We start from the raw sequence: 13,262 nt of genomic DNA, 5'->3' as shown, positions 1-13,262 counted from the left end.
ACTGCAGGATTTTAATCCATTACGGCGTAATGTGTTACCAATGGTTTTCTTGGTGACTGTGGGCCCAGCTGCCTTGAGATCATTAACAAGTTCCCCCCGTGTAGTTTTCGGCTGAGCTCTCACCTTCCTCAGGATCAAGGATACCCCACGAGGTGGGATTTTGTATGGAGCCCCAGATCGATGTCGATTGACAGTCATTTTGTATGTCTTCCATTTTCTTACTATTGCACCAACAGTTGTCTCCTTCTCACCCAGCGTCTTACTTATGGTTTTGTAGCCCATTCCAGCCTTGTGCAGTCCTATGATCTTGTCCCTGACATCCTTAGAAAGCTTTTTGGTCTTGCCCATGTTGTAGAGGTTAGAGTCAGACTGATTCATTGAGTCTGTGGACAGGGGTCTTTTATACAGGTGACCATGTAAGATGTAATGCAGGCACCAAGTTGATTTGGAGCGTGTAACTGGTCTGGAGGAGGCTGAACTCTTAATGGTTGGTAGGGGATCAAATACTTATTTCTCTGTGCACAATGCAAATAAATATATGTAATTTTGACTATGTGATTTTCTTTTTTTTTTTTATATAATCTATCTCTCACTGGTAAAATTAACCTAGCCTAAAAATTCTAGACTGTTCATGACTTTGACAGTGGGCAAACTTACAAAATCAGCAAGGGATCAAATACTTATTTCCTTCACTGTATATCTCATATTTTTCTGACTATGGGACGCACTGGACCATAAGATTCACCCATTAATTGTAGCATAAATGAGGAGAAAAAAAAGATTTTGCCTTTAACTGTACATTTCCTGGGTAACATTGAGACAATTGGGTACCACAGTGCCCCAATACAATGCCAGCCACAGTGACCCATAACAATGTCAGACACAGAAATACAAGATATTGCCAGCAATAGTGCTCTCACCCTCCCCTGAACTCACCAGACATCAGAGATGTGGAGAGGCAGGGGTTAATGGTGTTGAATCTGCTCTTCTTGCGGCTCTGTACATAGGAGGGGGCGTGGCTAGAAGGTCCTTGCAGATCAGGACCTGCATAGATTTACTGTGCTGTGTGTACAAATGTCTGTGTTATCTGCTCACTGAACAGAGAGATGACAGAATTCTGTGCGTAAAATGTGACTGTAAGGCTGGGTTCACACAGAGTTTTTTGCAGGAGGAAAATCTGTCTCAATATTCCGTTTGTAATTTTGAGGCAGATTTTCCTCTGCCTGCACGCCAATTTTCGCTGCGTTTTTCGCTGCGTTTTTCCCCCACAGCATTAGAGCTTCTCTCGATGGGTTTTAATCACTTTTGACTCCAAGAATTGCGCAAGATGCAATGCTATTCTTGCCGTCAAAAATTACAAAACCCTTATGAACCCCATTAAAAATCAATAAAGAACGCTAGTCATCATTTGGATTATCGATCCATCAGGGGAGCGCCATGCCTTCTTTTATAAACATAAGTCATAAGACTAGTGTGAACATAGCCTTATTCACCAATGATAAATACATATCTAAAATGGTTAGGATGTTCTATTTCAATACTCAGATAATAATATTTTATGAATTATAGTACATATCATACCTATCTACATTTCACATGTGGGGCTGTTAAGCTAACATTTATGTGTCCTACAGTTGTTTCCTACTTGTTCACCTTCTTTAGTGAAACTACTTTACTACTACTATGTAGTTTAGCAATGTTAATTCCAGACATTTGGTTTTGAAGTGATAGGATGATGTATCTAAATAGTAATAGCAAAGGTTTTAGTTTTGCATCGGCAATGTTTATTTATTTTCATATATGTATATATATATATATATATATATATATATATACACACACGCACCCACGCACGCACACACACACACACACACAGACACACACACTTGTTGTATGTATGATTCATGAATACAATGTGTTATCTTCCAGAGAGAAAAAAAGGGTGGATTGCTTAAACTTCTGGCTGGAGCCTCTGCAAAAAAGAAGTCCCGTTCTCCTCCATCCATCTCACCAACACACGATCCCCAGGCTATGGTGGAAGGAATAATACAAGGTGCTGTGGGACTTGAATTCTCAATGACCAACCATGGAAGAGCAGGTTCATGTCCCATTGAAAGTGAAATGCAAGGAGCAATGGGTATGCATCCGTTACACAGAAAAACTGGCTCTCTAGATCTGAATTTTTCAATTCCATCTCCAGTAAGACAGCCTACAATGGTAGCTGTACGTCCAGAACCCAAATCACTGTCCCGAGAAAGGTAAGAAAATTTGTGTAAAAGAATGATTGTTAAAAATATGGGCACATTCAGACGTGGCGGAATTGCTGTTAAATTCCGCTGCGGATAGTCCGCAGTGGAATTCTGCAGCAGCCGCTTTTTTTACATTTGTTTCTATATATTTTTAGAAAAATTAGTTCAGACGTTGCGGAAAATAACTGCGGAATTTAGGCTGCGGTGCAGAATTTTCAGTCCGCAGCATGCTCATTATGTTGCGGAGGAGAAGCGGAATTTCACTGCGGATTTGAGCCTTTACAATGCAAAAACTGAAATCTGTGGCAAGTCCGCTGTGATATCTGCAACATCTGAATTACCTGTCAAATATAAAATGTTGCTGCAAATTTGTTGCATAATTGCCCCAAGTTTGCACCAACATTTGAAGCGGAAAAATTCTGCCACATCTGAACATGGCCTATTAGTAAAGCATTTTAGTAAGGCTTGATTCACACAAGCGTATATATATATATATATATATATAGAGAGAGAGAGAGAGAGAGAGAGAGAGAGAGAGAGAGATCTCTCTCTCTCTCTCTCTCTCTTAGGGCATGACCACACGTGGCGGATTTCGTCCGCAACTGTCCGCATCAATGCCGCACAGAATCTGCGTTGCAGATTCTGCTGCGGATCTGCACAAAATGTGCAGTAAATTGATGCGGACTAGCTGCTGCGGACTGCGGGAAAAGTACTTCCCTTCTCCCTATCAGTGCAGGATAGAGAGAAGGGACAGCACTTTCCCTTGTGAAAGTCAAAGAAATTCATACTTACCGCCCGTTGTCTTGGTGACGCGTCCCTCTTTCGGCATCCAGCCCGACCTCCCTGGATGACGCGCCAGTCCATGTGACCGCTGCAGCCTGTGCTTGGCCTGTGATTGGCTGCAGCCGTCACTTACACTGAAACGTCATCCTGGGAGGCCGGACTGGAGACAGAAGCAGGGAGTTCTCGGTAAGTATGAACTTCTATTTTTTGACAGGTTGCTGTATATTGGGATCGGTAGTCACTGTCCCGGGTGCAGAAACAGTTACTGCCGATCGCTTAACTCTTTCAGCACCCTGGACAGTGACTATTTACAGACGTCTCCTAGCAACGCTCCCGTCATTACAGGAGCCCCATTGACTTCCTCAGTCTGGCTGTAGACCTAGAAATACATAGGTCCAGCCAGAATGAAGAAATGTCAAGTTAAAAAAGCAAGACGCATCCGCAGCACACATAACATGTGCATGACAGCTGCGGACTTCATTGCGGAAATTAGAATCTCCATTGAAGTCAATGGATAAATTCCGCCATGAGTCCGCCACTGCTCCGCAACAGACAGAGCATGCTGCGGACACCAAATTCCGCTCCGCAGCCTATGCTCCGCAGCGGAATTTTACGCCTCGTCTAAACGAACACTGCTAAATTAAAGTGTAAGTCAATGGACAAACGGCTCCGCTGCGGATTAACGCTGCGGAGTGTCCGCAGCGGAATTTAAGTGAAATTCCGCCACGTGTGAACCCAGCCTTAGAGAGAGAGAAAGAGAAAGAGAGAGAGAGAGAGATATGTGTGTGCGTGCATGGGCGCAATATTTTTTAACTGGAGCCTGACAGAGAAAATCTGTAGTACATCTAAATCTTCAGTTTTTCACAGTAAAATCTCTGCAGGGGTCAAGGACATTTTCCTTTGAGCATAGAAAAATAAATTCTAAAGGCTCAAAATGAATTTACATAAATTAAAGAAATGAATTCCCAAGAAACATGTAGAATCTTTTTTGAGTTAAAATTAGTATGTTGAAATGTGATTTAGGTCTTTTGTGAAACTGGCCATTGATGCGATTTTATGCTGTCATTGCAGAGTGATTACTCCGTTCATTCACTTGGATAGATAGCGCCAGGTCCTAAAATCATCTAAGCAAATTCACGTTAACTGGTTCCTTCATATGTATTCATAGCACGATGACACTTCCTACCTAAACTAATAAACTCATCTACCGCACACAATGATTTTCTTGAACTAATTTTACTTTTTGCTGCCAGAAGCTGACATCTGGAAAGCAAGGGCTTGTGGAGGTGTCTAAAAGGGCTCCTAGACAACTGCAATTCTGAGAAATAGAAATACTCTTTAATTAACAAAGCCTCCAAGTCATATGCAGCCCACAAAATGTCATCTTTAAGTCGTGCTATCTAAAACATACAGGAAAATAGAATTACATTTTTACATCTTCTTTGTAAAATGTAAAAACAGCGTATTTTATAAAATATTAAATGTGTACATAGGTTCGGTGCCTCTGTAAGTTTGAAACCATGTATTCTAGGCTCTCCAGCTACCATTTCAGCCATATTAGCACCCACAGGACTGCTTTTTACTGTCAAGCGGTCACCCAACATTTTTTAGTCTTTTTTTCATATATAAATATTTAAATGTTGTTCAAGTGTCGTTCATTTGTGACATCACTTAGGGCAGAAATAACTAGCATCTACAAGTGTATCATTTAAGATAATATAGCTGGCATTCCTGGGAGATAACTGTATGAACATAAATGTAAAATATAAGATATTTACAGCACCTTGCCAGTTATCTGAATGAAAAACATTGAGTATGTGTCATAGGACCTATGATACTTTATATAATCCATTTGTATGATACTTTGCACGCTAAATTTACTTATGCAGAGAGAGGAATCTAAATGTCCAGCCATCAGTTACTACCGTCCTCGATGATTTTACTAAATTTTTCAGCATGCCAAGCTGCCAGGTCTTTCACTGGGAAGCTATCAATTCCTGTCTTGATACTATTCAATATGTGTTTGGAATGCTTGAATTCATATTAAAGGCTTATATGTTCGATAAGGCACTTCTCTGCATATTGAGTTGTAAGGGAGGGGGAGTTTTGTCTTAAGGCCCTATTATATGGCTCAAAGTAACGATCGCTCATCCCCATACATAAACGATCATTGCTCCTTGCGAAACTAGCGCCGATCAACGAGCTGTCTCGTCGTTTGGCGCTGGTTTTTATGGTCCATATCGGGCCGTGTAATAGGACCCTTACAGTGATTGGCTGCCACAGTGACCTGACAGAGGGAGGGGGCAGAGAAGATGTTTTAAATACAAACACAAATATTTAACAGGGAGACAGTAGCCCCTCATGGCTGACAGGAGGTAGCTTGTTAAACCTAGAAACGAACCAATTGGGACATATCCCTAAAATAAATAATGTACTCAGTGTAAAAAGTACAAAAAATTATCTTTATTCAATATAATGACAAATAGCACAATAATAGGAAAAGAGAAATGATACAGCATACACGGAGACATAAACAACAGGGTCAGATGTACAAGACCATGACTGACAGAAACAACCGTCCACTAATGACCTCAAACACGCTCAAATAATAATGAACAGTACACAAGCCCAGGGGTGTGTGGCATGAATCCCACATATAGCACAGTGCTACCAGCTGGAAATAACAATATACAGAAGTACAGTCATAGCCTATACAATATCAGAGCCTACACAGTATATAATAATACGTAGGAAAGCAGTATACATATGATAATACAGACAGAGCCAGCACAATATATAAAAATTCGTAAAAGGTGCAGCTAGATAAATATGCATATGATAATGCGTACAAAGCCAACACAAATGAAGGGTGCAGCTACTGACGTGTATAAATGGTATTACGGCTCAGATAGCCAAGAAAGGTATAGCTGCCACAGCTAAAAAAAATAGCCCAAGGATTTGTACAGGCTGAAAAAGCACGTACACATACCCTGAGACATGTTGGGGAGCGTGAAGGATCAGAAGAGCTGGATGGGTGAACAGACGCCTCGACGCGCGTTTCGCCCGATAGACCGGCTTCGTCAGGAGGCTTGTGTCAGAAACTGAGCTCCCAACGGTTGAGCTTTGAAAAACTACAAGCAGTAATAAGAAATACACTATCTTTTATTACCTTAAGCAATATCAACCTTCTTATATAGCACTTAAAAAAAACACGTATCTAACTCAAGACTCCTGTGCTGCCAAACTGTAGTATTGCCCTGCTGTAGGATAGCATTCAGATAGGGTCACTGAGTGCTGTAAACTCTTGTCCACTGTCTATTCGTCTGTTATCTGCTTGCATGCTATTCATGTGCCATCCACTCCATTTGTGCATTGTCTCCATCATCTACTGCCCTCTGTGTTCGGTTCGGCTCATCCAGTGGTGGGTTACTTGTGCCTTTAGTTTTCTGTCAGTGTTGATGCGTGCTAGACCCATGTGATAGCGCCTTCTGGTGTTGCTGTCTTGAGCACCACCTGCGGCGTTACGACTCCTTACAAGTCATCTAAAGGGTGCGGATAGGTCAGTTACGACTCTATACACTCTACATACTCACTAGGGGTGAGCATTTTTGTACAGAGAGCTATAACATTCTAATGCCTAATAGACACCACACTTGGAACAAACTTTGCATAAATCTATAGTACAAGCGAATATAAGAAACTTTGTAATATATCTTATTAATAAAAAATGTCTCTTTCTCCACTTATTAGGCTCATTTCCTCCTAGAGCCTGCAGAGCTGCTAAAAAAAAATGCAGAATACAAGTCATATAATGAAATAGCGTTATTTCTCATATACATACAGTTATGTCCAGAATTATTTGGACAGTGACACAATCTTCATGATTTGGCTCTGCATGCCACCACATTGGATTTGCAGTAAAACGACTGAGATGCAATTGAAGTGTAGACTTTCAGGTTGAACAAAAATATCCTGTGAAACGTTTAGGAATTGCAACCATTTTTGTACACAGTCTCCTCATTTCAGGGGCTCAAAAGTAATTGGACAAATTAACATTACCATAAGTAAAATGTGTTTTTTTAATACTTTGTAGAGAATCCTTTGCAGGCAATGACTGCCTGAAGTCTGGAAGCCATGGACATCACCAAACGTTGGGTTTCCTCCTTTGTGATGCTTTGCCAGGCCTTTACTGCAGCTGTCTTCAGTTGTTGCTTGTTTGTGGGTCTTTCTGCCTTAAGTTTTGTCTTAAGCAAGTGAAATGCATGCTCGATAGGTTGAGATCTGGTGATTGACTTGGCCATTGCAGAATATTCCACTTCTTTGCCTTAAAAAAACTCCTGGGTTGCTTTCGCAGTATGTTTTGGGTCATTGTCCATCTGTATTGTGAAGCGACGTCCAATCAACCTTACTGCATTTGGTTGAATCTGAGCAGAAAGTATATCCCTGAACACTTCAGAATTCATCCGGCTGCTTCTGTCTTCATTCACATGGTCAATAAACACCAATGACCCAGTGCCTTTGGCAGCCATGCATGCCCATGCCATCAGACTGCCTCCACCATGTTTTACAAAGTACGTGGTGTGCTTTGGATCATGAGCCGTTCCAAGCCTTCTACATACTTTCTATCTCCCATCATTCTGGTACAAGTTGGTCTTGGTTTCATCTGTCCAAAGAATGCTGTTCCGGAACTGGGCTGGCTTTTTTAGATGTTGTTTGGCAAATTCTATTCTGGCCTTTCTATTTTTGAGGCTGATTAATGGTTTGCACCTTGTGGTGAACCCTCTGTATTTGCTCTCATGAAGTCTTCTCTTTATGGTAGACTTAGATACTGATACACCTACTTCCAGGAGAGTGTTCTTCACATGGGTAGATGTTGTGAAGGGATTTTCCTTCACCATGGAAAGGATTATGCGCTCTTCCACCACTGTTGTCTTCCGTGGACGTCCAGGCCTTTTGGAGTTCACGAGATCACCAGCGCGCTCTTTTTTTTCAAGAATGTGCCAAACTATTGGTTTGGCCACTCCTAACATTTCTGCTATCTCTCTGATGGATTTCTTAATTTTTTTTCCAGCCTAAGGTCTTACTCAGACGAACGTGATATACGTCCGTGCAACGCGCGTGATTTTTATGCGTCTCGCACGGACCTATATTAGTCTATGGGGCCATGCAGACAGTCCGTGATTTTTGGGCTGCGTAAAACTCACGAAATGTGCATTCTTTGTGCGTATTTTGCGCATCACGCACCCATTGAAGTCAATGGGTGCGTGAAAATCACGCATGGCACATGGAAGCACTTCCGTGGGACGTGCGTGATTCGCGCAACAGCAGTGAAAAGTATGAATGAAAACAGAAAAGCACCACGTGCTTTTCTGTTTACAAACATACAAACAGAGTGTCATAATGATGGCGGCTGCGCGAAAATCACGCAGCCGCGCACCATATGCTGATGGCATACAGAGCTGTTAAGTGCCTTTTGCGCGCGCAAAACGCCGCGTTTTTTGCGCGTGCAAAACGCACACGCTCGTGTGAATTCGGCCTAACGATGGTCTGTTTCACTTGCATTGAGTGCTCTTTTGACCTCATGTTGTGGGTTCACAGCAACAGCTTCCAAATGCAAATGTCACACCTGGAATCAACTACAGAACTTTTACCTCCTTAATTGATGATGGATTAATGAGTGAATAGCAGACCATTAAATAGCTTTTGGGATAATATTCCAATTACCTTTTGGTCCCTTGAAAAAGAGGCAGCTACATATTAAAGAGCTGTAATTCCTAAGCCCTTCCTCAAATTAGGATGTGAATACCCTCAAATTAAAGCTGAGAGTTTGCACTTTAAGCCCATATTGATTATATAATTGTATATTCAATATGTTCTGGTAAACAGCTAAAATGCCAAAACTTGTGTCACTGTCCAAATAATTCTGGACCTAACTGTATAACAGCCTATTCTGAAAAGTCACCTAAAAAGTTAGGTACGATTTAGGGTATGTTCACACGCTGAGTCAAATACGGCTGAAAATTACAGAGCAGTTTTCAGAGAAAACAGCTTCTAATTTTCAGCCGTTTTTGAAGCTGAAAACGTTTTTTGAGGCGTTTTTTGGAGTCGTTTTTCCATTGATACAATGAAAAACAGCTCCAAAAACAGCTCAAGAAGTGACGCGCTCCTTCTTTTTGAGGCACTTGTTTTTTTTCACGCCGTTTTTTAACACAGCGGTGTAAAAAAAAATTCCCCTTCTGAACGAAACGCCATTTTTCCAATTGATATCAATGGGCGGATGTTTGTAGGTGTTCAGCTACCGTTCTTTCAGGTGTATTTTGGGGAGTTTGTACCCCGAAATACGCCTGAAAACACAGCGTGTGAACATAGATGTAGCCGTTTTTATCTTGACTTTTAACGCATTAAATACACAGTGGCAAGATTCTTTATCTTTACTTTTTCAATTACTTTTCAGTGGCTTTTGTTGTGTGATATCATGCTGCAGCAAGTTATCAGGTTCAAGATAAAGATGGCTACATGGCATGACCAGACGTGGCGGAATTGCTCTGGAATTCCGCTGCGGACAGTCCGCTGCGGAAATCCGCAGCGTACATGTTTCTCCATTGCCTTCCACAGCTTTTTAGTGAGGTTCGTTTACACGTTGCGGGAAAACTCCGCTGCGGACCATAGGCTGCGGTGCGGAATTTGGTGTCCGCAGCATACACTGGTTGTTGTGGACGTGTAGCGGACTTATTGCGGAATTTCTCCATTGACTTCAATGGAGAGTCAAAATTCCGCTATGAAGTCCGCAGATGTTATGTGTGCTGCGTAGCGTATTTGTTTTACGAACATGACGTTTCTTCATTCTGGCTGGACCTATCTATTTCTAGGTCTACAGCCAGACTGAGGCCCCATGCACACTAACATAAAAACGCCCGTAATCACGGGCCGTTATTACGGCACGGTCAGGCCCATAGAAGTCAATGGGGCTCCCGTAATTATGGGTGACTACGTGTGTGCACCCGTAATTACGGGAGCGTTGCTATGCGACGTCAGTAAATAGTCACAGTCCAGTGTGCTGAAAGAGTTAAACGATCGGCAGTAACTGTTTCAGCACCGTGGACAGTGACTTCCGATCACAATATACATCAACCTGTAAAAAAAATAGAAGTTCCTACTTACCGAGAACTCCCTGCTTCTTCCTCCAGTCCGGCCTCCCGGGATGACGTTTCAGTCCAGGTGACGGCTGCAGCCAATCACAGGCTGCAGCGGTCACATGGACTGCCGCGTCATCCAGAGAGGTCGGGCTGGATGTCAAGAGAGGGACGCGTCACCAAGACAACGGCCTGGTAAGCATGAATTTCTTTTACTTTTACTACGGAAAGGGCTGTCCCTTCTCTCTATCCTGCACTGATAGAGAGAAGGGAAGTACTTTCACCTCAATACGCAACGGCTAGTCCGCATCAATTTAATGCCCATTTTAGGCATAGCCGCAACAGAATCTGCAACGCAGATTATATGCGGCATTGATGCGGACAGTGGCGGAAGAAATATGCCACGTCTGGTCATGCCCTTACTGTGGAACACCATGGAGGCTTACCTGCGGAGGATAAGGAGATGGCTTTGATTAAATCCTAAACTAGATGTTTAGACCAGGTTTTACGAGACTTCGTGCAGTCAGTACACATGGTGATCTGGGAGCATAGTCATGTTATCCTTTTTGACCAACTTTAACAAACCAATGCAACTGTTGTATTTTACTACCTGAGACTCATAATGCAAATATTTTTTGCTCAAATATTTGTTAATATTCTTTGAAGTTGTAATCACTATAATGTTCTGAATTTCAGATATCGAGTTGTCGTTCCCTATCCACCACAGAGTGAAGCAGAAATTGAACTGAAGGAAGGTGACATTGTGTTTGTTCACAAGAAGCGAGAAGATGGTTGGTATAAGGGCACATTACAAAGGAATGGGAGGACAGGGCTTTTTCCTGGAAGCTTTGTGGAAAGTTTCTAATTATGTTACTCAGCATTTCTATATAATGAAGGAGCATCCGACAAAGTACCATATGTTTTTGTGGAAACATGGTGTTTGAAAACATACATGACACATAATAAGCACAAAACATCAAAGTAAACGGATGCCAAAATTATATCAGTTGCCATTTTGACTTCCAAAGATACCCTTGGACCTTCAGCCTATGACCTAATTGTCCATCACTGAGAAATGGCTGACTGGAAGATCCAGTGGTATGTTGGAGTAGTGCCTTCTGCTTGGAACCATGAACTGAGAAGATGCACATTTTGACCATGTTTGCTAATTGTGATGTACAGTATACATTATAAATGAAATTAAAATGAATCTTTTATTCTACGCTAATTTATTTGTATACACTGCAGTGTTCTTATTACTTGCCTATGCAAGAGGGATAAATGATAGGAATTGGCCAATGGGCTTTGCACATTTAACTGTACACTTGATGTAGTGGATTATTATATATTCTGCTACAGTAATACCTGCACAATAAACTTGCCATTGTTTTAAAGAAATTATGTAAAAATTTAGAAAAATATTTAGTAAACCATTGAATGTTGGTCTTTCTTTTACATACTTAACATGACGTATGAGTAGGATTGTTACAGTATTATGTTTACATTTTTTATTATGCATTGAATTTTGCTGAATCATTTTACTTGTCTTTCAGTTTGATTTTAACTGACAATGAGAACCAGCTCAATAAGACAAAGCACAATAGCAGGAAAGGGGAAGTTCGAACATTTTTTAAAATGGCAAATGTTTGACACAACATTTATATGGGTTGTATGATCTTAGAAAAACATGGCTGTTTTATTCTAGAAAAAAGGCCATACGCTGTGTCTGGAATTGCAGCTCGGCCATATTCTAGTGAATGAGGCTGAGTTTCCTGTAATACCAGACGCATCCTATGGACAAGAGTGGCGCTGTTTCTGGAAGCAGCCGTGTTTTTCGAATCGCATACAACCTCTTTAACACTGATAAGGGAAATGATCTGTAAACTTTGCGGTCAAATTTGCGGTTATAAATTATGTGTGAAATGGCAATTTTTATTTTTTTTTAAATAAATGAAACAATTCAAAATCACATATTTATTAATGCAACATTTGGAGGACAAGGAATTTAATCTACATATAAATGTGCTTGTAAAAAGAACACTGCAAATCCCTGTGAGAAAAATACTTGTGTACAGATTGTAAAGTTGTGTTGGAGTTCTGTCCTCATTTAGATAATGTTCTGGAACTACTGTGTTAATGAAATACAATGTCTGGCTGTGTAAGTCCTCATCTAATCTATGCCAATAAATAAAATGACCAGCAACAAAACATAGGTTTCTAGGGCATGTCCGTGCAATAATTTTGTTGGCCGAATTATTAACACCAGGGAGAAATGTGGTGAGAATTTAAGACTGGAAGTACCACCAGGCTCGAGCCATCAATTTGTCAAGAATGGGTAACTGATCGACCCCAATAACTTTATTTTAAGACAATGCTAACATAAAACCACTAGTAATAAAATTCGGGCATTCCCCGAGTTACATTATTGTTATCCAGAAATGATTAACTATATCAGAAAAGACCACATAAGTATGCACAACCTAAGGGCACATAATAACAAATAGTAAAAAAAATGTGTTTTATGAGAATCAAGCCTCACACATGTATTTAGAATATCATACATAATAAGTTAGCTTTAATATAATTGTAAAGGAACACTATGATAAAAAAAGGTCTGTTTATGTTTGATGCTGTACATTGAAATATAGGGTAGTGTCATAAATCAATATAAACAAATCTAATGATGATGCTTTGAATTACAGTATCATTTCGCCCAAGAGACATTCATTACATTTACTAGGAACCAATATACATATTTGCCATTGGAAAAGATATATCCGTGAGACCCAGCAATACCTGACCTATAGTAGAGTAATCATTTTTTTTTTCTATGGGTTACAAATGCTTCTTCTCTGATATTCAACTTCGTTACTTAGGCTGGGTTCACACGTGGCGGAATTTCACTTAAATTCCGCTGCGGACACTCCGCAGCGTTAATCCGCAGCGGAGCCGTTTGTCCATTGACTTTCACTTTAATTTAGCAGTGTTCGTTTAGACGATGCGTACAATTCCGCTGCGGAGCATAGGCTGCGGAGCGGAATTTGGTGTCCGCAGCATGCTCTGTCTGTTGCGGAGCAGTGGCGGACTCATGGCGGAA

At 41.0% G+C, this 13,262-nt stretch overlaps 1 protein-coding gene across 2 annotated transcripts in view; it reads left to right on the top strand.

Annotated features, from left to right (window-relative positions):
- Positions 1 to 11,801, top strand: part of SH3RF3 (SH3 domain containing ring finger 3) — a 437,353-nt gene extending 425,552 nt beyond the window's left edge. For both annotated transcript variants that reach the window (XM_075852650.1, XM_075852652.1), the window contains 2 exons: positions 1,930 to 2,258; positions 10,862 to 11,801. In XM_075852650.1, coding sequence (XP_075708765.1) covers positions 1,930 to 2,258; positions 10,862 to 11,030 — 498 coding nt within the window. In that variant the 3' untranslated portion in view covers positions 11,031 to 11,801. The remainder of the gene's footprint in view (positions 1 to 1,929; positions 2,259 to 10,861) is intronic.
- Positions 11,802 to 13,262: the final 1,461 nt, after the last annotated feature.

This window comes from Rhinoderma darwinii, chromosome 2 (genome assembly GCF_050947455.1).
Source record: "Rhinoderma darwinii isolate aRhiDar2 chromosome 2, aRhiDar2.hap1, whole genome shotgun sequence".
NCBI lineage: Eukaryota > Metazoa > Chordata > Amphibia > Anura > Rhinodermatidae > Rhinoderma > Rhinoderma darwinii.
Note: the sequence above shows the minus strand (reverse complement) of the source record. Positions and strands in the feature narration are given on the sequence as shown.